The following is a 23667-nucleotide window of genomic DNA, read 5'->3' as shown; positions in this document are numbered from 1 at the left end:
TCGTTCTTTGTCGGTACGTACGTACGTACGCGCGTCTCATTGCATCTCATTTATATCTCTTGCAATAGTAGAAACACAAATAGAGAGAGAGTTAACTACGCGAGTTAAAGTATATACACGTTGTTTCTCAATCTTGCTAGTGTTTATCGCGTACTTATGAAAGGAAATGGAATAAAAAGATGATGATGATGATAATGATGATGATGATAATGATGATAATGATGATGATGATGATGATGATGATGATGATGAAGAACAAGAAAAAGAACAAGAAGAAAAAGAACAAGAAGAACAAGAAGAAGAAGAACAAGAAGAAGAAGAAATGTTTCGTAAGATTGGCGCCTTGGTGCTGCTGCTGCTGCGTTTCACGAATGACGTTTCGAAGTCGCGAAAAGAGTCGAAAGAAAGAGAAAGAGAGATGCTTATGCATCTTATATGTATATGTTGCCACCCACTGTTTCTTTCTCTCCCTCTCTCCCTCTCTCTCTCTCTTTTAGCGTAGGGAGAGAGCCGCGCGTGCTTCTGTGCTTTCCGTCTCCCTCTTCTCATCGCGCGCTTCGTAGTGGCCCTGGGCTGCTTTTGGTGAGGATGGTGGTGAACGCACCATATGGGGCCGGTCTCATGCACTCGCGCATAGCAACAGAAACGAGAGAGAGGAAAACAGGCTAGCGGCGTCACCGTCTTTCTCTTTCTCTCTCGCTCTGCCCCTCTCTTTTCTCTTTCTCTCTCTATCTCGCACGCACGCACTGGTACAAGCATGGAGACGTTCACTCTTGGCGTGTGCGACCACCGGCGTGATAGTGTGTGTGTGCGTTAGGCGGAAGGTTGGGTACGAAAGAAGAGCGAGAGAGAAAGAGAGAGAAAGAGAGAGAGAGAGAGAATTGATAGAGGAAGAGGGGACAAAAGAGAAAGGGATGGTCGGTGAGGTGGAGTGAGAGGGTGGACAGCACCACCCGGTGACGATCGGGCGGCGACGTTGCCTCCGACAGGACGAGGGAGAGAGAAAGAGAGAGAGAGAGAGAGACGACAATGAAATCGTGTATCTACGAATTCGTTTATATCCTTCGGGACGATACCGGTTTCTTCTACCTACGTTGAGTGCCGTGAAGAGAGGAGAGGAGAGGAGAGAAGAGGAGAGGAAATATCTTCTCCCGCGTCACGATTCTTCGCACGAAAGCCACGTTGGTCGTCGGCTTCGTTCTTTTAACGTGGTTTTTAAGAGGTGAGGGAGGTAAAGAAGAGATTATCCTTATCTTCGGAAAGAAAATAGAAAAGAGTTACGTACACCACGTTCGTTTATTGAAATTCTTTCAAAAGTTTATAGTGATTTATAAATGTTGGTAAGAGAGACGTCCCGCTGTGTTAATTAATACGTTAGGAAAAGAAAATATATATTTCCTTTCTACTTAAATGATTATTCTCTTTTCACGAGAATAGGGATAAAAAATCATTTAAAATTGAAGGTAATAGTTAAATATATTTTTTTATCTTTGAATTAGCATTATTAATATCGGTCCGAGAGATTATTAAATGATTCTCATTTTCTAGAATATTTCATTCGAGTAGTAGGAATAAATTTGACTGGCGTGGTGGTAGTAATTAGATGATCCTCTTTTATTCTTCTTATCCAAATGTTTTTACCGCGAAAAAGAGTTTATCGTTATTTCATTTTCTTCGTTCTTTCGAATTTTTTTTCTTTGTTAAATCGTCAAGGCGACGACAAAGATAATTTTCCCATGACATGGGGACGTAATAGTTTTAGTGGTAGTAATAGTAGTAACAGTAGCAACAGTAGCAACAGTAGTAGTAGTAGTAGTAGTAGTAATAGTAATAGTAGTAGCAGTAGTAACAGTAGTAATAGCAGCAGTAATAGTAGCAGTAGTAGCAGTAGTAGTAGTATAGTAATAAAAATAAAAATAATAGTAACAGGAATAGTAGTAATAGTAGTCGTAGTAGTAGTAATACAAGGTGTCGGGAGTTTTTGGCGTCGTCCGTCGAACGGCGTGGTTTTCACGTGGTCGCAGGCATATCGATTGCTGGAGAGGCGGCAGATCGGATTCTGCGCCCTCTTCCCCTTTTACTCCTTTCCTTGCCCCTCTTCTCCCCGAGACCTCGTCCTTTCCTCGCAGACAGATCGTTTACCGAATTACATGGCATTTTTGTTGAGAAAACGCGACGCGTTTCCAACTTTTTTCGCGGGGACGCACGCTTCATCCATGTTTTTTCATTTATTTACAATCATAATATCATTATTATTACAATGATTATAATAATAATAATAATAATAATTAATATAATTATAGTTTTATTATTATGATTATTGTTATTACGATACAATAATATTGAATGTATATAATATGCAAATTAAAATTTAATAATATGATAATTGGTAATAATAATCATGATGAATAAATACGTGTGGGCGTATAATAAATGAAATAAATTATCGAAAACAACAGACATTTTTCTTATAAAATGACAACGACATTTTTATCAGGAATGTCTCCTCGCAATTGCGAAATAATGAGAATTATTTTTGACACCTTGTTTGTATATCTCTTATCATTAAGTCGAAAAATGTTATGTTAGGAATTTAAATATATCCTAAAATCATTCGATTACAGGTGTGAATGAGACGCGTGCGAACATGTGTGCATGCTTGTATGTATGTGCACGAATATGAGACCGCATGTTCTCTCTCTGTGTGAACGTTAGTACGTATGTGTGTATGTATGTGTGCGTGTAACGCCAGTGATAAATGTAAGTGAATCATGAATGCATGTTATAACTTTAATACGATGTCTGATAAGTAGTATGAGTGCGTTGCTACCAGATGGTTAACGCGCGAAGAAAACCTTTCTCTCTATCGTTTTTTCAATTATGCTAATCAATAAGGATAGAATTTTTATGGATTCGATTGATATTAATTTGATTTTTTATTGTTCTTTTTGTTGCTCATTATAGGTTTATTATGCGAAGAAGAAGAGAAGGGCACAACAGATGCAGGGAGAAGATGGTTCGCATAAAAAAGAAAGAAAGCTTTACAATGACGGTTGGGATGACGACAACCATGATTACATTATCAAGAATGGGGAAAAGTTCCTCGATCGATATGAGATCGACTCATTAATAGGTAATACGATCTACAATAATAAATATAATAATAATAATCGATATAAGATTCTCTTGTTCAATAACTAACCATTGTCTCCTGTATAATACTATATTATCTTTTCTTTTTTTTTTTTCTTTTCTCTCTTACCACAGGTAAAGGCAGTTTTGGCCAAGTAGTAAAAGCATTTGACCACGAAGAGCAAACGCAAGTGGCAATAAAAATCATAAAGAATAAAAAACCTTTTCTAAATCAAGCCCAAATCGAAGTTAGGTTGTTGGAAATGATGAACAGGGCGGATACAGACAACAAGTATTATATAGGTAAAAATTCATTTAATCTAATTTAATTCATTGGATTGTAACAATTTATGATGGTTATTAATCGTTTTATTTCCTCGTCTTAATTTTGTTTGTTTGTTTCCAGTTAAACTGAAGAGGCATTTTATGTGGCGAAATCACTTATGTTTGGTATTCGAATTGCTATCGTATAATCTTTATGACCTACTTAGGAATACAAATTTTCGGGGTGTGTCGTTAAATTTGACAAGAAAATTTGCACAGCAATTGTGTACTGCCCTCTTGTTCCTGTCTACGCCGGAATTGAACATCATTCACTGTGATCTGAAACCCGAGAACATTCTTTTGTGCAATCCCAAACGAAGCGCGATAAAGATAGTCGACTTCGGTAGTTCGTGTCAACTTGGCCAGAGGGTATTGTCCTTGAATATAGTGATAATAAAATATAATCATTTTTTCTTTTCATCACACTTTTCTCGTATTTCTAAATCGTTATTCTATTATTTTCAGATATATCAGTATATCCAGTCTAGGTTTTACAGATCTCCAGAAGTCCTCTTAGGAATACCATATGACCTCGCGATAGACATGTGGAGTTTGGGATGTATTTTGGTAGAAATGCACACAGGAGAACCTTTGTTTAGTGGGGCCAATGAGGTAAAAATCTAAATGATACTAATTAACGTCATATACGCAATGGCATTACTCGATAACATTCAATAGCACGAGATGCCATACGTATAGTCTGTAAAGATCATAATCTAGATAGATTTGATAAGTTGAAAACAAAAACATATATTTAAATATAAATATAATCCGTATCTTTTTTCGTAGGTCGATCAAATGAACAAAATTGTCGAAGTATTAGGCATGCCACCAAAACGTATATTGGACCAAGCGCATAAAGCGCGGAAATACTTTGACAAAGTCCCCACGGACGGCTCGTACGTGCTGAAAAAGTCCAAAGACGGTAAAAAGTATAAACCTCCTGGTACAAGGCGGTTACACGAAATTTTAGGCGTTGAAAGTGGCGGTCCTGGTGGTAGAAGGATAGGTGAACCTGGTCACTCGATCTCTGACTACCTCAAATTTAAGGACTTAATTCTACGAATGTTGGATTTTGATCCAAAGACGAGAGTTACGCCATACTACGCGCTTCAGCACAATTTCTTTAAAAGAACAGCCGATGAGGGGACCAACACGAACATTGCTGCTGCGAATAGTGCAAATACAAGTCCAGCAGTGGTGTCAATGAGCCAGGATCATGGTGGGTTACTACTTTGTTTCATTCCTCCGTGCGAGTACAAACTAAGTTTGTTGAAACACAGTCTGTAACATATACGTATATCAAACAAAAGACAAGAGTACAACTCGCTTGATTTTTAGATGACTTCAACTTTACACAGGGGTCTTTAGTCTCGATCTATAAGTGAAATTAAGGAGAGGTTTCTGGGTCATTTGATATTATTTAATATGATACAAATGGTTAGATTTTGTAAAAGCACCTTCAGAAATGCACTTACATCATAGTCAAAGTCATATTTGATTTAGAATAGTATTTTTCAACTTCATCGAGGTTTTATTAGATTCCGTTTGCTTAGAGTGAAAAAGCTTTCCAGAAAAAAGATACATTATATTACATATATATTTATACATATACATCATTGCACGGTGCACATAGCACTAAACGGTTATCCCCATATGCTTCCTTATTTGAGTACCTTATACACTCTAGAATTTTCTTCGAAAGCATTAATATTAAAAAAAGCTTTCAGAAAATTTCATCTCAAGGAAATTGTTTTGCACATGCTCCTGTTGTTATGATAATACAGCTACGTTTAACGAATTAATTGCAATGACAAATGTAACTTTATCAAAATATTACATCTGTGTTGCTTGATTTCATTCACTGCTCATATTATTCGTTTCATATTTCATTTCTATCACGTTTCTCACCCAATACAAGATATTACGTCCATAATGCCCCTTTTAACTTGATCATTTTAACAGTTGTCTATCATTATCAGAATTAATATTGCTCTGAATCTAGCAATTATGCGAGAATGAACAATTTTCGTAAAGTCTCTTAACAAGATATTGAAGAATTAATAAGTGCAGCATTCGAAACAGTAGAATTCTCTCTCTTTCTCTTTCTCTCTTTCTCTCTCTCACATTTGATGCATGACGAGTTGTCTCTTCGCACCACATTGTCGCGCATATAACAATATACAATACGGCTCTTTAAGTTGTAGTACCATTCACATACAATATTCGAAAGTTAAATAACGAAGAAGAGCAGCGACAAAATGAGAACCATTGAGATATTATTAAAATAGAGAGTTCCACTGTACTGAACATTCAGGAAAGTTTTAATTTGTGCAGAAAATAAAAGGCTAATGTGTTTCATAATTACAAGTTTGATTTTTTTTTCTTTATTTTTCTTTTTTTTCTTACTTCTTTTTTTTTTTTTTTTAAGATATTATAACAATAGTTAAACATATTTCATATAATGGCGAATAACAATCTCGAAAAAGAATATCATTTTTAACACGTAGGTTAATAATAATATTTCAGTTGAATTAGAAAAAGGTGTTGATGCTTTTTATGTATCTTCATAATTATACATATGTATTTTTACTTTCTGCACAAACTAAACAATACTTGTTGTTGCCCGTAGATATGATGGGGGGACAGTACGTGGCTCGATGACTGTCGTATCCGCGGGGCGGCGACGACCTGTCCTAGGCCCCAACCTTAATCTTACTTACTAACATAAGTAAGTTCTGTCTAACAAACAATCCTACAAGCTAAAAAACTAACGATGCCCCCTATTAATAATGTCCTGGCCTCGGATGTATTGCGCGAAGCCTTGCTTGCTTAAAAACACCCTTTCCTGAGTCATGGATGGACTTATTGCTAGCCCATGGCTCGATTTATACCTAGTAGTGCATATGCTGTGTCCAATTGCAATGTTTATAACAAGGACACTTCATATCCTGGTTAAACATTTGTTCTTGACTATATAATAACCTTCTTATAGAATCAGAGAACAATAATTTTAATAAGATAGAGTTATTGGAATATGTTTTTACCATTATTATTTGTAATTATTTATTTTTCTTAAACTTACACAAAATATGATATGCATGCTTCTATACTTATGATGATGATGATGATAATGATAATGATGATGATGGTGATGATGATGATGATGGTGATGATGATGATGATGATGATGATGATGATACATGCACACACTTTTAAACAGCAACATGTGTTATGAAGTTATCTTAAACATATTCCAACTGATGATGTGATTATTATTGTGCTAATAAAATCTATTTTTGTAGATAAATCATTTCATTTCAAGTTAATTTCCTTTATTATAATTTCATGCATGCTTTAGTCTGCTTGCATCGTACACTTTGCAAAAGTGCATCAATACTATTTACGCGAGATAATAATTTAGATATTAAGATATTTCATGAATTATAATTGCTACTGAATTTTCAAAGAATAATAAATAATAGCATTAAAATAGTAATAGCAATATTACTAAGGAATGCAAGAAACGAGTAAAACATTTTTTGCTATATTTATACAATTTTGTAAACATAATATTTTAAATACATGATAATAAAGAGTAAACTAATAAGCAGGTATTATATGTAACATCGCGCAATACGATAAACCATTGTAACGACTATCCTTTTCAGTCAAATACACGCATGGTGTATTACATTAAAAGTGATATATTCGAAAGTATAAAGTTATTAAATTTTGTAAAAGAGGTAATGATAATTTAGAGTATATTGCAGCACTTACTTTTTGGCACTCGGTTTTGAAATGTTAGGTATCCTTAGAAACAAACATATTGTCGAAAGACAAGAATCGTAGCAGTGAAATTCAATGCCTGCAAAATCCCTGTAGATTGTTCAACTTTTTATTTCTCTTAACTCCTCTAGTGAAATTGTAAAAGCTAGCGGTTTTCGTGAATAATGATTGCATTTATTAGTGTAGCTTAATATCTATCATTGGTTTAGATAATATTAGATTTTTCTTGGTGTCATAGGACTGGTAACCATGTCAGGACAGGGCAGCAGCAGCAGCGGTAGTCTGATGCAAGTGTCAAGCCTCCCTGGTAGCTATCAACCCATGGAATGTGAGGCTTCACCTCGTCATTCAAGTAGTCGGCGCGGCATAACAACAGGCTATCCATCAACATCAGCCACTGGGGTGTCTGCGTCCACTTCGATGTCCATGCAGCCCATGGACAACTCGCTGATACCAAGCTCTCTTGGATCGTACAATAGCCTAATTCTACCTGGTATACCCCATCTGCCTGCGATGATGACCTCACCAATGATACAGCAGCAAAATTTCTATAATTATGGTTACTCGACGACAGATTCACATGGGATGGTTAGACAGCCGTCGACAGTTTCAACCGGTAAACAGAGAGATCCGGAAAGGGAAGATAGCCCTATGGTTGGGGTGTGCGTCCAACAAAGTCCAGTCGCTATCCATTGAATTAGAAAAGGAAATAACGGAGGACAATACACATGTTACGATCGTGAGACCGTAGATAACTATTAAACGGTTACGAATCGAGCTCATGGCAAGTTTAGAGTATTGTCGTGGCGTCAATGAAGAAACGAATAAAACTAGGAAAGGAAAACGTACAGCTTGAAGTCGTCCCTAAACATTAGTTTATCAAGTACCAAGACAAGTAGTGTAATATTATTGATCACTATGACAGTGAACCCTATAGCTTTTCGGAATTGGTTTGACTGATCGACGTAGAGAAGAAGAAGAAGGATAAAAATAAGAAGAAGAATAAGAAGATGTTGACGATGAAGAGATAGTAGGACAAAAAAAGGAAACAAAAAAAAAAGAAAAGAAATTACATGGAAAAACGTATTCCAAAGCAAATCACAAACGAAGCCTTTGTCTCTGAACCAAGAGATTACCAGAATGGAGACGTACTTTAAGCGCGATAACATTTAATGACGCCGTGAAGATACTGATAAGTAGGAAAAAGCTAAGAAAAGGAAAAGAACGAGGGTAACCTCTTTTTCTGTTACTTTTTTTACAAGCTGACTGGCCCTATATTGGGCATGGATATATAACTAGCACAGAAGATTTATGAAACTTTTCGAGCATGGACAGACAGTTATGGTCTAGTGAGGATGAACCCAGCTGGCCTCGTGGGTCCTGCCCGATACTGTAGACACTTTGAACAGTTTAGTCGATACAACATTAAGAAGAAAAAGAAGAAAGAAGAAAAAAAAAACAAAAACGTTCGGTACTCAAACTGTGTGGCCTAGCGAGCGAAAAAGTGATAATTACTATTATTACCGCGTAAAAAGAGGGAAGTCGTAAGAATTACCAATTTAAGCATGTACCATCATACAGTTTTATACATCATGTCACGAATGTAAACGGTTAGGAAATAATTGCGAGCAAACAGTTAGGAAATAATTGCGAGCAAACAGTTGTGTCGAATGCTGGCTATTTGTACAATACACTTAGGTGAATGATAAGAGTGCAGCTTTAGAGTTTAGCTTGTAAGTGTGAGAGGAGGTAACACAGACATTGTTAACATAATTCTTTTTATTTACTTTGATGAAAAATGAGGATATTGCAAACGTCAGTTTGTTGCTAAAGAAGGACTTTAAACAAACGGGGTTTGCGCAGCTTAACAACAATACATCATATTTATACATAAAAACAGTAATAAGAAAGCTTACAAAAGCAGTATACACGTAAGAGCGATCAAGAATGGTATAATCATACGAAAAACCTAGGTACTTTATAATAAACAATACGCGCGTATTCACATACACATGTTTCCAATGCTAATCGTCATTGATTTTTGCCGTTTGCTCTGATGATCATTTATTTCTTATCGCATGATATAGATTTGAATTATTTTCAAGTTGTCAGCTTCACTTTTGTCGTGTTCTTTTAAAAGAAAAAGGATTCCTTCCAATCGATTACTTTTATGTGATTTTAATTTCGTATAAAGACTACGAGTGTTCATGATAAATATATATATATTTATGTACATATATGCACGCATATACAACATACATATATATATACATATATATATATATTTATGCTGCAAGAAAACGCGTTCAATATTACTGATTCTACTAAATTTCAATTGCCGCGAGTGTATTTCTTGAATACGCTACCATTTGTAGGTGTAGTATAGTACCTGATGGCAGACTAAATGCAATTGAAGTAGTAAGTCTTTATACAGCGCAGATGTGACCGGCAACAATATAAATTTTAATAATCATCACTAATGTATATTATAAAAAGAAGGAGTCCTAGTGAATTATACATGTTGCTTATCATCTTCGTTGAAAATAGCAAGCAGTAAAAATATTTTTATATGGAAACAGCTTAATTGTATCAATATCTTCATAATCGTCTCTCGATCGGTAGCCTACGATGCATTATGAGATAGATAAAGATGTGGCAATTTGTCTTTCTTCCATTTTCTATCGATATTAGTCACATATACAAATATTACATTTTGCTTTCATTTTTGCGACGCAAAATGTAATTTATACAAAGGGGAAAAAAAAAGACAAATTTACTTCGAATATCGCATTATGTAAGAATAAAAGCTACATGTATAATTCATTAATCATTTTTGATCTTATGTCATTGTCATTATCATTGTCATTTTTTTTTTCCTTCATTTTATTTCTCTTTTATACATTTCGTTGCGATGTGTTCCTTTAATAGGTTCTTCTTTTTTTATTCTTATATTATAAAATCTGCAATATCAAATAGTAGTCTTAAATAATATTTCCACTGTATGATTGTGACTGTTGACAAAAAAAGAGCTTGACCTAAAAAAAAAAAATGATGATAGATAACTGAAATTCCTAGCACTGCATTTGAAAAAGACATACATATATCTCATAGCCAAGTTCGAATCCAAAAAATTCATTTTGTATTAGTTGTTAATGTATATGAAACATAATACACACAGTCTTCAGTAGTTGATAGAAATGATATATTTTATCAGCTATTCTGTCTGCTGCGAATTATTTTAATCATGCAGACTTTGAAATGATTTGTATATTTTTATACAGCTGCAATCAGAAATTCTCAGAAGTACATTTTTGACATAAGCACATTAGCATTTTCAAGTTAAACTTGAAGGTTCACGTTCATCGTACCCGCGCATCGACTCTTATTAGTTATTAAATGAAATAAACATTTTTAACGATAGACACGTACATAAATATATTTAAGTCCTGCTTGTAACTCTTGAATTTCTACGATTCCTTGGGTATATATTTAAAAGAAAGAAAAGAAAAAAAAACAAACAAACAAAGAAAGAAAGAAAGAAATAAAAAAAACCACGAAAGTGAAATGAGTCCATGTCGTGATTAGGGACGATTTTGAAAACGATTCGAAATAATAAGAAAAAAAAGAAAAGATACGAAATAATAATAAAAAATAATAATAAAAAAAAGATTCGATGACATTACCTAGAAGAGGATACAACATCGTAGCAGAAGACGTTTCGTTAAAAGATCGAAAGCAGTTATTATATTCTCGCACAATACATGCAGGTCACGACTAAGTGTATCGTATCTGAGAGCATTAATAACTTTTTAGTAATTTCAGCAGTACAAGCTGTACGTGGTGTTTGATCTATCAGAAGTAAAGAGATTTACTCGCGAGGCGTGTAGGATTTTCTGTGACAAATTCTAACGTTCTCTCGATCTCACTAAACGGCAAAAATCAGTACACTCTATAAATATAGATAATGTGTGATTTCACACGTGCCCTCTTCCGAATCCATGTTGTTAGTCACTGTGCTCATTAGTCCTTTATTATGACAATGAAATTAATCAGTATATTCAGCAATTTTTTTTAAACAATTTCACTGCTGTATCGTATGTCTTTTAATTCGTATAGCCTTACCAAATCACCAAAATTCGACTGAAATATTTCTTGACGAAATTATTTTGTTATTTTAACGTTGATAATAGCGATGGATGATCTGTATCGTACCGAGATTTCATAATTATTTACAAACTTTTACAACATAAACGTCACAGACATTATGTATTTTATCCATAAAATTGAATAAAGCTAAAGACGAAATAAAATAAAATAAAATAAAATGAAATAAAACAAAACAAAGAAACATACTGTACAGTATCGAATGCAAAAAAAAGTAATTATGACCCCTAATTTTTTCCTGACCGACTTGTGGGCACAGTGCCACCTTTGGCAATGCATCGAAGCATTTTCTTTTTTGACGATTGTTGACTTTAACTGAATAATTACTATTGTTTATCTGTATCAAAGTGATTGGCTATATATATGGGCTATATAATATAACTTTTAGTGAATTTAAGAAGAGAACTAGTTAAACAAAAAAAAGGCGATTGCTGTCGAGATTTAAATTTAGAGACAATTTTTTCGGGAAAGGGGGGGCGCAGTTCGAACAATTCCTGTATTGGAGAAGCATCTCGACGTGATTCTATGAGAATAAATGAATGGGAGAGAAAGAATGATGAATGAATGAATGAATGAATGAATGAATGAATGAATGAATGAATGAATGAATGGATGGATGAATGGGTGGATGGATGGATGAATGAAAGAATGAATGAATGGATGGATGAATGATTGAATGAAAGAATGAATGAAGGATGAAGGATGAAGGATGAATGAAAGAATGAATGAATGAATGAATCAGAATGAGAAAAAGATAGTAAGAAGAGAGAGAGAGAGGGTGAGAGAGAGTGACTGAGTGGATTAATGAGGAAAAATGGAAGAACTGTTAGCGAGCGTGCAGGATGGCGCTACACGAACACAAATTCTTAATGATGGAACAAAATTCCTAATCACAGACGATATCATATTGTGATGCATATATTATACATATATAATTAATTTTTCTTTCCTGTGGAAAAGCATCTTTATCAATATTGATTTTAAAATTGCTTATCATAATTCATTGTATCTTTGACACGTGCGCATTATTTATTGACAATTATTAATTAATTAATTAATTAATTAATTATAACCCCTGGAGAAAAGAAATTTGTCCACACTCAACAATTGTCGCAAAATGCAGAATATTTAAGCCAATTAGCAAACCACAGAGATCTATACACTTACATAGAAGTAAGAGCTAGCCGTAATTCATGTTCCAAATGATTTGCTTTTCGTACTTTATAAAATGCTTGCCAGATAAATAATTTTACATCAAGTACAGTCGTATTTTTTTTTCTTTTTTTTTTCTATTTTCTTTCTTGGTTCGTCATATAGTCATTATTATATATATACCATCGAAGGGTAAGGAAAACGCGTGTAAACTGTTCTTTATAGTCATCTCACTTTATTATATCCCATTAAAAAGCATGCAGAATGACAAATGACTCTCATGAAATAAATAAATAAAAAAATAAACCAAAAAAAAGAAATTCGCCAAGCATTAAAGCAAAAATCAAATCTTCCCATATCTCGAAAATAATTTAAAAAGGAAAATACACAAAATAAATAATTAAATAAATAAATAAAAATCAACCGTTCTTCACCTACATCTAATTTTAATTTTCGCAATCACAGTGAGGAGATTAATACACCTCTTGTGCCTCTTATAGCCATTAAAAAAAAAAAATCTTTCTTCCGTGTGCATTGCTTGTATTTTAAATAATCTTTTTAGAAATACGAAGGGAGAAAGGGGCGTGTTTTTTGTGCCCAAAGATATAAAAAAGAAAAAAAAAGAAAAAAATATGATTGAACGACGTTGACGAAAAAGACTTTATTAATTTGTATAAACGATGAAAAAAATAAAACTTAATTTCTTTATGGAATCTTTGGAACATGTTGCGGCCGGAGTAAAATAACATAAGTTTCCTAACGTCATGTGTGAAAACATTGTGTTCAGAAAAATATGCTATAATACGACTGATATATACCTGAATGGCTGCATGCGGGCGTCTTTTGAGAATTGGGCATGTCAAACAATGTCTTAATATTCTCCTTCGGCGATGGCATGTACCAGTTGGGTTTAAAAAAAAAAATATAAAGGATGAATGCAGGAAATGAAGAAAAAAAAAGAGAAAAAAAAGAGAAAACGAACTATGAAATTATGATACAAAAAACCTGTTTATTAAGATTAAGTAAAAAAGAAAAAAAAAAAAAAAGAAAAAGAAGAAAAAAAGAATGAAATAAAAGTCTGTGCAAGAAGAAAATATTCTATCTAATGACTGTATACATTGTCATATTATCATTATGGTGATTATTATAATTATTATTATATATAATAATGTAATTGAAAATTTGAAACGATATTACATAAGGTTAATAATAAACAAACGCATCTTCACCTTTGCTGTTACGTTTTCTTTTATATTCCTCTAATCATCATCCGAACCTAATCATCATCATCATCATCATCATCATCATCATCATTATCGTTATTTATTTAATGCATTTTATGAGGGGTTCTTATAATAGAAATATTTTATAAATAATTTCAAATCGACTAACAAAATTCGCGCCGACCGAAGCGCTGACCGAAGCGCCGCCTGGTAATTAATTATTATAGTTTTAATCATCTATAACGAATACATACGTTAAATGATATATTTTAATTGGATTTTGTATATTATTTTACATTGTTTATTTTCTTTTGTTATATCAATGAATAATTATCAACGTTTATGATTAATTAATGATCATATGACCATTTTATTTCAGATTCACCAGTAGATGTCGTTAGACTTCTTAAAAAAAACTCCAAAAGTAAGATCTATTCTTTTATTTTGGGGCTGTGACATCCAATAGAAGCGGTTGCAAGGCAACATGTCTGCCCCGTGAAAGAAGAAAACGTGTGAATTAGATATTCTTCGGTTTTTTAATCCTATTCCTACGAATGCATGGAAGTTCTATTATTAATTTAGAATCCCGGAAGTAATCTTTTACAGATAATGAGTTTTTCCGTAAAGAAAACCGGTGGAAGAATGTGGCACGAAGCTCGGAAGCAAGAAAAAAAAATACGTGGGATGTTGGTCGATTATCGTCGTAGGGCCGAACGACGTAGAGATTATTATGAAAAAATTGTAAGTACATTAAATATAGATTTGATATAATTAAACTAATATCCATCGAAGTTACATAAAGCCTTACCTTTTCTTTACAATCTGTTATCTTGTCAAATCTTTTGGATGTCAAATTTTTTTACTTCATTTTGTATTTATATATTTTTCATTTTGCTCCTTTTTATTTACATATATTCATTGAATGATTACTATGAATCCTTCATAATCTTTCGTGTCTTTCTTGATATTCATGGATTTACATTTTCTACAAGAAATCAGATCCTACCCAGTTTCTCCAGCTTCACGGTAGACCATGCAAAATACATTTGGATCCAGCAATAGCTGCTGCTGGTGACAGTCCAGCAAATATGTAAGCATTGCAATAAATCTGTTGTTATATATTTTTATTTTTAACCATCTATTTTTATTATTTTTTTATTTTCAGGATGCCGTGGCAAGGAAATGAAGACAATCTTATAGACCGTTTTGATGTACGTGCTCATCTAGATTGGATACCAGAAGCATCAAATACTATTGACGTTGATATTGCTCTTACAAGCGAAGACAGACATATAAATTACGAGCGCTATCGCATAATTGTTCAAAATGAATTTTTGGGAGGTAAGAGGATTTCTTGCTTTCAATGTATTACACATTATAAGAAGTTGCTAATAATAATCTTTTGTACAGTCGCCGAAGAGAAATTTTTACATCAAATACATTTGGAAGAACAATTTGGTTCATCTACTAAAGTGGATGCTTCAAAAGACAAGAAAAAATCTTCTAACAATGCTGCTATAGGTTACAACTATGAAACAGAAGAACCTATTCCTGAAGCAGCTAAAACTTTAGATTCAGTTTTACCTGATGACAAACCTGATGATGAAGATAGTGATATCGATTTAGGTTAAGAATATTTTGAAAATTATTAACCTCTGACGCTAACCTATCGCTTGGGTCTGAGTTTCGTCGAGCTAAATGGCATGGGAAGGGCTTAAATTACATGCTTTTCTATGCCATATATATAATTTGAAATTATATATTTATTGTTTCCTTGTTATACAGATATTTGCGTAGACGTTTCTCAAATTGAATCAACCCAAGCACATGAGATGAATTTAGTTGCTCAAAAGTATGGACTCATGGGAGCTGATTATTTTAGTTTTTTAACTCAAGATTTTGAAGAAGCAGAAACATTAAGACAAGCACGGAAGCAGGAAGAAGAAAAGGCTATGTATTCTGTACGAAAAATATCAATTCTATACAGAATGGTTTTACAAATTCTTTTTTAGATATCTTTATTTTTATTTATCAAATAGGGTCGAAGATCTCGCAGAGAAAGACGAGCATTTCGAGAAAAGAAGATGATCGGTCGTGTTATGAGTCCACCAAGGTAATTCACATACTGCTAAATTTATTAAATATATTTATAAAATATATTTTTCACCGTATATATCTTTTTTTAGTTATGCGGCACGCGAAAGTCCAGAATATAATCCTTATAGAAAGTCTTCTTCAAAATCTCGTTCACGATCCGCTTCGCCTGTAAATACTGGACAAATTACTTATATAACAAGTTTTGGTGGGGAGGAAGAAGCTCATAGTAGTTCTTCTCATGTAACGTCTTCAAATTCGAAAAAAGTCAATTATTCGCACCTCAAAAGAAGAAAATCGGAAAGTCCGATTTCAAACGAAAGGACAATTAGTAGAAAATTATCCAAATCTAGATCAAGAAGTTGTTCGCGTTCTGTTAGTAGAAGCAAATCTTACAGAACGCGTGACAGGAGGCGCAGTGTCTCGCGGATTAGGTAAATTTATTGTTTTTATTTTTATGATTATGGTAAACATAAAATTTTTGTCAAGTTTTTTTTCAGAAATGAACTTATACCACTTTAACAGTAAATAATTCATATTGTACTCTCCTTTTTTTAGATCCAGAAGAACGCGATCGAAACATAGGAAAATTCAAAGATCTAGAACAAGAAGCCGTTCACGACGATCAAGAACACGTAGTAAATCTCGATCTCGATGTAGAAGTACAAGCAGATCAAGATCGCGTTCAGTTTCACGATCTCGATCAAGATCCGCTTCGCGTCAACGTCAAAGAAGATCAAGAAGTTCCTCATCAAGCACCACATCGATATCAAAATCTAGATCGAGATCTAAATCGCATCACAGAAGTCGTTCCAGAGATAGTTATCGTCGGAAACGTTATTCTCCATCTAAATCTAGATCAAAATCGCGTTCAAGATCTAAATCACAAACAAGATCTAGATCTAGGTCTAAAAGCAATAATAGTAAACGATCGCGAAGTATTGAGAATAAAACGCAAACACTGCCAAGGTAACGTTTTATTTTATAAAAACGTGCGCGAACATATATATAGATTTGTAAATTCAAATATTTTTCATTTTCTATTTTAAATTTTTATTCGTATTATTCGTTTAACAGATATTATGGCCGTCGAGGCAAATCATCCAGTCTTGAATTAGAATTATCTGACAAAGAAGAAAAAGCCACACCATCAACACCAAAGCCAACAGTAACACCCACAAGCATGTAAATATATTTTAATTTGTATTCAAAAATATTATTTGCGCGCGCACGCGTGTGTGTATATACGATATCGTGTATTTAAATTTTTTGTCTTCGATTAATAATTGCAGAAACAAGCCAAAGGCAGGGTTAAGTACAAATTCTGGTGGCGGACACAAAGTCAGTAAGAACCATAACGCTTTCTTAGTCACTTAACGCACAGAGAATAAAGACAGAACATACTTGTTCCTATATAAATCTCTCAACGAGGAGCTTTAGCGAGTGCTACTCGTTTTTATTCCGTCGGACCGGACGTCAATGAGGCGTTCACATTATCTTATTTATTCAGTCCTCTATTTTTCATTAATTCTTACAAATTTGCTAAAGATTTCAATTTACTTTAAACCGCAAGGAATTTGAATTATTCGTATCACAGTTTTGACTATTTAGAATATACATATATATCGTATCGAATATACATTTATATTCTTTATCAGGAGACTTAAAAGGTCGCAAACGAATTATTTTCAAATTCTTTGCAGTACAGTTCAATTGTGTTCTATTGATAGTAGACTAATATTTGAAGTAGTATCGTAAATAAAAAGATATAATAACAAAACTACACGTATAAAAAATAAAAAAAAATAAAATAAAAAACAAAACAAGTAGCTCGAAAGTACAGGCCATTAAGAGTTTTATTTTTCAGTCTGTGAAAATAACACCTCAAGAGCGGCTTAAGAAAAAGATGCAGGCTCTATTGAATAGGCAATGTAAGTAAGAAATCAATCAGAGTTTAATCAAAAGAATCGTTCGTTAAATTTTAGTGATCGATATTTTCTGGTAATAAAGATAAAGCAGACAAGAAGGCAGAACAATTAAGAATAGAAAAGAAGGAGCAACAGAGACAAGACCGTGAAGACGAAATTAGAGAAATGTCATTAAAATTACGTCGAAAGTAAGTAAATAGTAATAATAAATAAATAAATAAAATATATTTCTTTTTACTTCATTTTAATACAAATGTAATATTTTTACAAAATATTAATATAATATTTATATTATGCATAGGCAAAGAGAACGAAGACATCGATACGAAGGTCATAGTTCTGATTCACGATCTTCCATTTCTCGTACACCGAGTCCAGGTCGTAGTCCGAGACATCATGTACGTCGAGATAGAAGAGAAAGAGATAGAGATTTAGAAATAGATAGAGAGAGAGAAAGAGATAGAGATAGAGAGAGAGAAAGGGATAGAGAAAGAGATAGGCGTGATGAGAGGGAAAGGTGCAGGCAAGAATCCCGAAGGAGATACAGAGATTCTCCCCTTCGTTCTTTAAGTCCAAGAAGTAGTCGGTAACGTCTCAGACTTAATAAATGTATTATCATAATTAATGAATAATTACTTTCAAATCGATTTACTATATTTTTTTTTACAGAGGCTTGGTAGACTACTAATGCAAGAACTAAGAATATGCCTAATTTGTTACATATAATGATTTTATATAATTTAATAAGAAACTTCCTGTTCACATTGCATTCCTTCTTAGAAGTGTGCTTCTTCAGGTTTGGATTACATAATAACAAAAAATAAAACAAAAATGTTATTCGAACAATGTATTATCGTGTAAGCTATTATAAATTAATTGGAATTTGCTCTATAAGTTGATATTATTTCATTTGTTCTATTTTAAATCTTATTAAAGTTGATTCGAATAAAAAGAATCGTTTATAAAACAGTCACATGATCTAATGCATCCATACACATGTAGATAATGAAATATTTGTATTTTTCATCAAATCAGCTAGTGAGAAATGTAAACATCCTAAATTTTTGTTTCTGAAAAATACGAATGTTCTATTTAACGTGATTACGAAATTGATTAGATTAAATTGATAGATGTTAAATTGATTAGATATCTTATTAGTTCACTTAAATTAGCGCTGCAATCTATTTTGGGGGATCCGTCGATAAAGTCGCACGCGGTGTGGAAATAGTACAATAAATTTTATCTCTTATGATAAGCGTACGAAAATGAAATTTTCCATCATAACATTATAAGTAACTCGTTTATGATTGAATTTTTAATATCAGTTTTACTTGACCTAAAAATTGAAAGATATGATTATACGCTGATATGCGTGGTTATATAAATGAGTATTCTAGCAGTGCCTAATAATCAGTTTAATCGAAAAAATTCTTTATCATTTCGAATAAATAAGTGACTTTATGTTATCAAAGATTTTTTGGTTACCTGTTAGTCTTGTTTTGCAGTTTAAGTATATTACAACAGTAGAAAGAGTTGTACGTTTTCATTAGTTGATAGAAAAGATAATATGGCCGCAATTACGTTTGGAATTTTAATTAGTAAGTTATCATATTGTTTACAAAAATAATAAGATTTGATTTCATTAATAAAATGAATATTATATATTTATGGAACTGTATATAATATATTTATATACATATATAATATATTTATGTTTAGTTAGCGATACTCGCTCAAAAGATTCTCGAAAGGATGAAGCAGGTCCTCAATTAAAACGTTTGGTCAGTGATATAAACACTGATACAGGAAAAATTCTTAAAGGGAAAGTTCTTCAAGAAAAAATAATACCAGATAAAGAAGACATTATAATGGTAATAAATTATATAATAATAATATATATATATATTATTTTAAAGTACACTTTTAATTTCAAATTATTAATTCTAAGGAATATTTGATAAAATGGAGCGACGAGCAGAAGTTAAATGTTATTTTGACATCTGGTGGTACAGGCTTTTCTAATACAGATGTTACACCTGAAGCAACAAAAAAAGTTATTAACAAAGAAGCTCCAGGAATAGCAACTGCTATGCTTGTATCAAGCTTACAAGTGACTCCTATGGCTGTACTTTCTAGGTAATATAAAATTGCCATTAATCCTTTGAGCAATATAGACCCATAAATGCGTTTATCTATATGAATGCAAATAATGCAATATCGGTTTTTGTAGTAATAATTGTTTCGGGTTTTTTCACATTAAAATTATTCTTTTAAAGTCTTATTTGTAATTATTTTTTATGTTTCTTGTGTTAATATTTTTAGAGCTGTATGTGGAATTCGTGGAAAAACATTAATCATTAATCTACCAGGATCGCCAAAAGCTTTGAAAGAATGTTTAGTTCCCATTGTATCTGCAATACCACATGCAGTTGATTTAATTTCAAATAAACAAGCAGATATAGAAAGAGTCCATGCATCAAATGGTCATACCAAATCAAATACTACAGATCATAGTCATAATTCACCTGCTACTACATTGGTATAAAGTTTATATTATTTATAAGTTATTTTCTTGTTTCTTAATCATAAATATTGTTTTGTAGTTAAACTTGGAGAATGTTGCCATGCGTCTCAGGGAATCACCATATCCTATGCTTTCCGTTGATAAAGCATTAGAATTAATAAAGACTAGTATAGAACTCCAGGGAAAAGAAACTGTGTCTATTTGGAATGCTCATGGTAGAATCTTAGCTGAAGATGTATTTTCTCTTTGTGATTTACCACCATTTCGAGCTTCTATTAAAGATGGTTATGCAGTTTTGGCAGAAGATGGGAAAGGTAGAAGACGAGTGTTAGGTGCTTTAAAAGCAGGAAATACTGTATGTAACTTTTAACAAATTATTATTAACTTTTAACAATTATGTTTTATATCAGTAAATAATGAATATATTTTTGAAAACACGTAGGCAATGTCTGTATCCTTGGAACCTGGCACTTGTGTCAGAATAAATACTGGTGCGCCAATACCAGATGGTAAGTATTCATTAAAAAAAATTAATTAAAAGAAGAATATACATTTTCTAACGATTACACGCTGTAGATGCAACTGCTGTTGTTCAAGTGGAAGACACAAAGCTTATATTAAAAAACTCTGATAATACGGAAGAGAAAGAAATTGAAATTTTAACTGTACCAACAAAAGGACAGGATATTAGGTATTTCATTTGTAAAATACGTTTTTTATGATTTTAATTATATCTATCAACAATTTTGTTTGTTTTTTCATATAAGATCTATCGGTTGTGATTTACAAAAAGGAGAGCTTATAATGGAAACACCAGTGAAACTTGGAGCAGCAGAAGTAGGACTTTTAGCTGCCTGTGGTTATAAAGAAGTGAAGGTTTATAAAGTTCCCAGTATAGGTGTATTATCAACAGGTGATGAATTGGAAGAACCAGGGAATGATTTAAAACCAGGACATGTATATGACAGTAATACAATAACTTTAATATCTTTGCTACGGGAAAATGGATATGATCCAAAGAATTTTGGAACTGTAAAGGACGAGTAAGCCTATAGAAAATGAAGTTAACTGTACGCAATGTAATATTATTAATTTCGAAACTACTTATTTTTATTTTTCATAGCGAATCTAGCATGGTTGATGCAATTAAAAATGCCTTGGAAAAAGTCGATGTACTGGTAACATCTGGTTCAGTGTCGATGGGCGATCGAGACATGTTGAAACCTATACTAGAACATTATTTTAATGCAAAAATACATTTTGGTAACTATTTACAAGATTAATTATATATTTATAAAAAATGAAGTAAATATTATATCAGTATACTATTATAGGGCGCGTAAATATGAAACCTGGTAAACCAACGACTTTTGCAACTTGCATTTATAATGGTAAAAAGAAATATTTTATGTGTCTCCCGGGTAATCCAGTTTCGGCAACAGTGACATCGATTTTATTTGTTATACCTCTACTTAATGAAATGCATGGTGACCTTTCGAAACCCATCATCGTAAAGGCAAAAGTTCGTTTATCAGTTTATATAAATATTAAGCTAATTATTTTAGAACATATAATATTTATAATTGACAACGTTAATTATAGTTGGACTCGTCTTATAAATTGGATCCTCGCCCGGAATATGCAAGAGCAATCTTAACATGGAAAAACGGGGCAGATCTTCCACTGGCTTGCAGTACTGGAAATCAAATAAGTAGTAAATTATTCAGCTGTAAAAATGCTAACGCATTGTTAATGTTACCAGGAAAAACGCTCGCTAAGACAACAATGCATCCGGGTGAAGTTGTAGAAGCGATACTACTTAATCCTAGAACAACGATGTGATACAGAAGTATCTATACATTCCTTAAATATTACTATTCATGCCTTTTCATCGTTTATAAAGTTTATATGGTTTAATAAAAGAAAGCTATACATCTTGTTAATAAGAAAAATTATTTTTCAAAGAGGTGTATATCTATATATGTTGTTTATGTAAATAGTTAATTTCTTAATTTTACAACAAAATTTGTTTGTACCTATAAAAAAGAAAAGAAAAGAAATAATTTCATATATCGTATCGTTTCGCGCGCTTAAATTAACAAAAGACAGCTGGCGAGGCTAATATTCGATCTCGTAGCGTTTATCGACAGATATCGATAAGTGATGAAAGTCGTAGTTGTAAAATCGGCCAAGAGAGGGCAATTGAGATGGGAGGAGTGGGAGAGCGGCGCGAGGAAGAAAATGGCCGACAAGGCTACGGTAAAAGGGCAGGGACGTCGTGCGAGGTACGCGTTTCGGGAAGAAAAGATGTGCGCATCGCAGTGAATCGCGCGAGAAAGACCGTACAAGAAGATTCGGAATAGTAAACGGAAGGTTGTGCGGTATCGGTAGGTTTGTCCGATCGAGGAGACCTTAACCGTAGCGAGTTGGATCGTTTTAAAAAAAAGCGTTCGCGGGCCGATTGTAAGCAACACACACAGAGAAAGTGAGAAGGGCTCGCCAGAGAGGTAAACACTTGAGTTGGATTTCTTCGACTCGCCCTATCTTTTCGCGGTCTATTGCATTGCTAATCAATGTAAATGCTTCTTCCTTCTTTTCATCTTTTCTTACTTTCATCTTTCCTTCTTTCTTTCCTTCCTTCCTTCCTACCTACCTTCCTTGCTTCCTTCCTTCCTTCCGTCCTTCCTTCCTTCTTTCCTTCCTTTCTTTCATTCATCCTTCCATATTATTAGATTTCATTCTCTTAGAAAAAAAATATCGAGTGTACGTATTAGTTATTGTGTATGAAATATCGGTGAGATTTCAAAAGGAGATTTCCTGCGCGAGAAGCTCATCGATCAGCAGCAGGTTGGGTTCACGTCTGCCACTTGTGGCCATCTACGGACGCTTTTCTAAAGGGTGGCCCATTTTCAGCCGCGAATTCTTCTTCTCCTCCCCCTCCTAATATCTTTCACAGATTTTCTTTATCTCTTTTTCTTGTCCTTCTATCTCATGAATTTGAAGTATTAAATTTGACACGAGAAGGTCTATCGTAAATTTGGTCTTTCGGTGGCGGACGTGACTATGGTACGTAACTCCTCCGTCGTTCGAACGCGTTTAACGCGTGCTGAATGACGGGAGCAGTGAAGATTTAAAGGGATCGATTTGTCAACAAGTCGATGAGAGTGCGCGCAGTTCACGGTCTGGATCACTTTCTTTTTTTTTGTCTCTCTATCTATCTCTCTGTCTTTCTCTTTCTCTTCGTGATCGAAACATTCACCCGTTCGCGTCAATATATTTCGTTCGACATTTATTCTCTCGTGTTATTTTTCGCGCTTCTTTTAAGTACAAAATGTGT

At 33.3% G+C, this 23667-nt stretch overlaps 4 protein-coding genes across 9 annotated transcripts in view; all 4 read left to right on the top strand.

Moving 5' to 3' along the window:
* Nucleotides 1–11941, top strand: part of LOC122525011 (serine/threonine-protein kinase minibrain) — a 43502-nt gene extending 31561 nt beyond the window's left edge. Inside the window, exons 3-8 of the mRNA XM_043647542.1 lie at nucleotides 2965–3133; nucleotides 3268–3435; nucleotides 3539–3825; nucleotides 3922–4068; nucleotides 4246–4678; nucleotides 7484–11941. Of these exons, the coding sequence (XP_043503477.1) occupies nucleotides 2965–3133; nucleotides 3268–3435; nucleotides 3539–3825; nucleotides 3922–4068; nucleotides 4246–4678; nucleotides 7484–7941 (1662 nt within the window). The 3' untranslated portion in view covers nucleotides 7942–11941. The remainder of the gene's footprint in view (nucleotides 1–2964; nucleotides 3134–3267; nucleotides 3436–3538; nucleotides 3826–3921; nucleotides 4069–4245; nucleotides 4679–7483) is intronic.
* Nucleotides 11942–14111: 2170 nt separating this feature from the next.
* Nucleotides 14112–18700, top strand: LOC122524916 (CLK4-associating serine/arginine rich protein-like). 2 transcript variants are annotated; one of them, XM_043647436.1, is made up of 14 exons: nucleotides 14118–14525; nucleotides 14777–14874; nucleotides 14950–15125; nucleotides 15195–15410; nucleotides 15570–15745; nucleotides 15824–15897; nucleotides 15971–16312; nucleotides 16437–16847; nucleotides 16956–17063; nucleotides 17171–17219; nucleotides 17746–17809; nucleotides 17889–17994; nucleotides 18108–18392; nucleotides 18476–18700. In XM_043647436.1, exons 1-14 carry the CDS (start codon nucleotides 14394–14396, stop codon nucleotides 18492–18494), a joined length of 2256 nt encoding a protein of 751 aa, XP_043503371.1. In that variant the 5' UTR covers nucleotides 14118–14393; the 3' UTR covers nucleotides 18495–18700. The 2 variants fall into 2 exon arrangements, with proteins under 2 accessions (XP_043503372.1, XP_043503371.1); XM_043647437.1 differs by lacking the exons at nucleotides 18108–18392; nucleotides 18476–18700 and having other exon boundaries at nucleotides 14112–14525; nucleotides 17171–17223; nucleotides 17889–17914.
* Nucleotides 18701–18799: 99 nt separating this feature from the next.
* LOC122524917 (gephyrin) lies at nucleotides 18800–22282 on the top strand. Its single transcript, XM_043647438.1, has 11 exons — nucleotides 18800–19404; nucleotides 19526–19677; nucleotides 19755–19942; nucleotides 20129–20345; nucleotides 20410–20685; nucleotides 20773–20839; nucleotides 20907–21021; nucleotides 21098–21373; nucleotides 21454–21593; nucleotides 21665–21852; nucleotides 21933–22282. The coding sequence occupies exons 1-11, from the start codon at nucleotides 19374–19376 to the stop codon at nucleotides 22170–22172; spliced, it is 1890 nt and encodes a 629-aa protein (XP_043503373.1). The 5' UTR covers nucleotides 18800–19373; the 3' UTR covers nucleotides 22173–22282.
* Nucleotides 22283–22413: 131 nt separating this feature from the next.
* Nucleotides 22414–23667, top strand: part of LOC122524912 — a 65021-nt gene continuing 63767 nt past the window's right edge. For 3 of the 5 annotated variants that reach the window (XM_043647432.1, XM_043647433.1, XM_043647431.1), the window contains exon 1: nucleotides 22414–22837. The gene's annotated coding sequence lies outside the window, so the exon portion shown is untranslated. The remainder of the gene's footprint in view (nucleotides 22838–23667) is intronic. The other 2 variants (XM_043647435.1, XM_043647434.1) reach the window with 1 other exon arrangement.

Source organism: Polistes fuscatus, unplaced genomic scaffold (assembly GCF_010416935.1).
Source record: "Polistes fuscatus isolate 324 unplaced genomic scaffold, CU_Pfus_HIC Scaffold8, whole genome shotgun sequence".
Lineage (NCBI taxonomy): Eukaryota > Metazoa > Arthropoda > Insecta > Hymenoptera > Vespidae > Polistes > Polistes fuscatus.
Note: the sequence above shows the minus strand (reverse complement) of the source record. Positions and strands in the feature narration are given on the sequence as shown.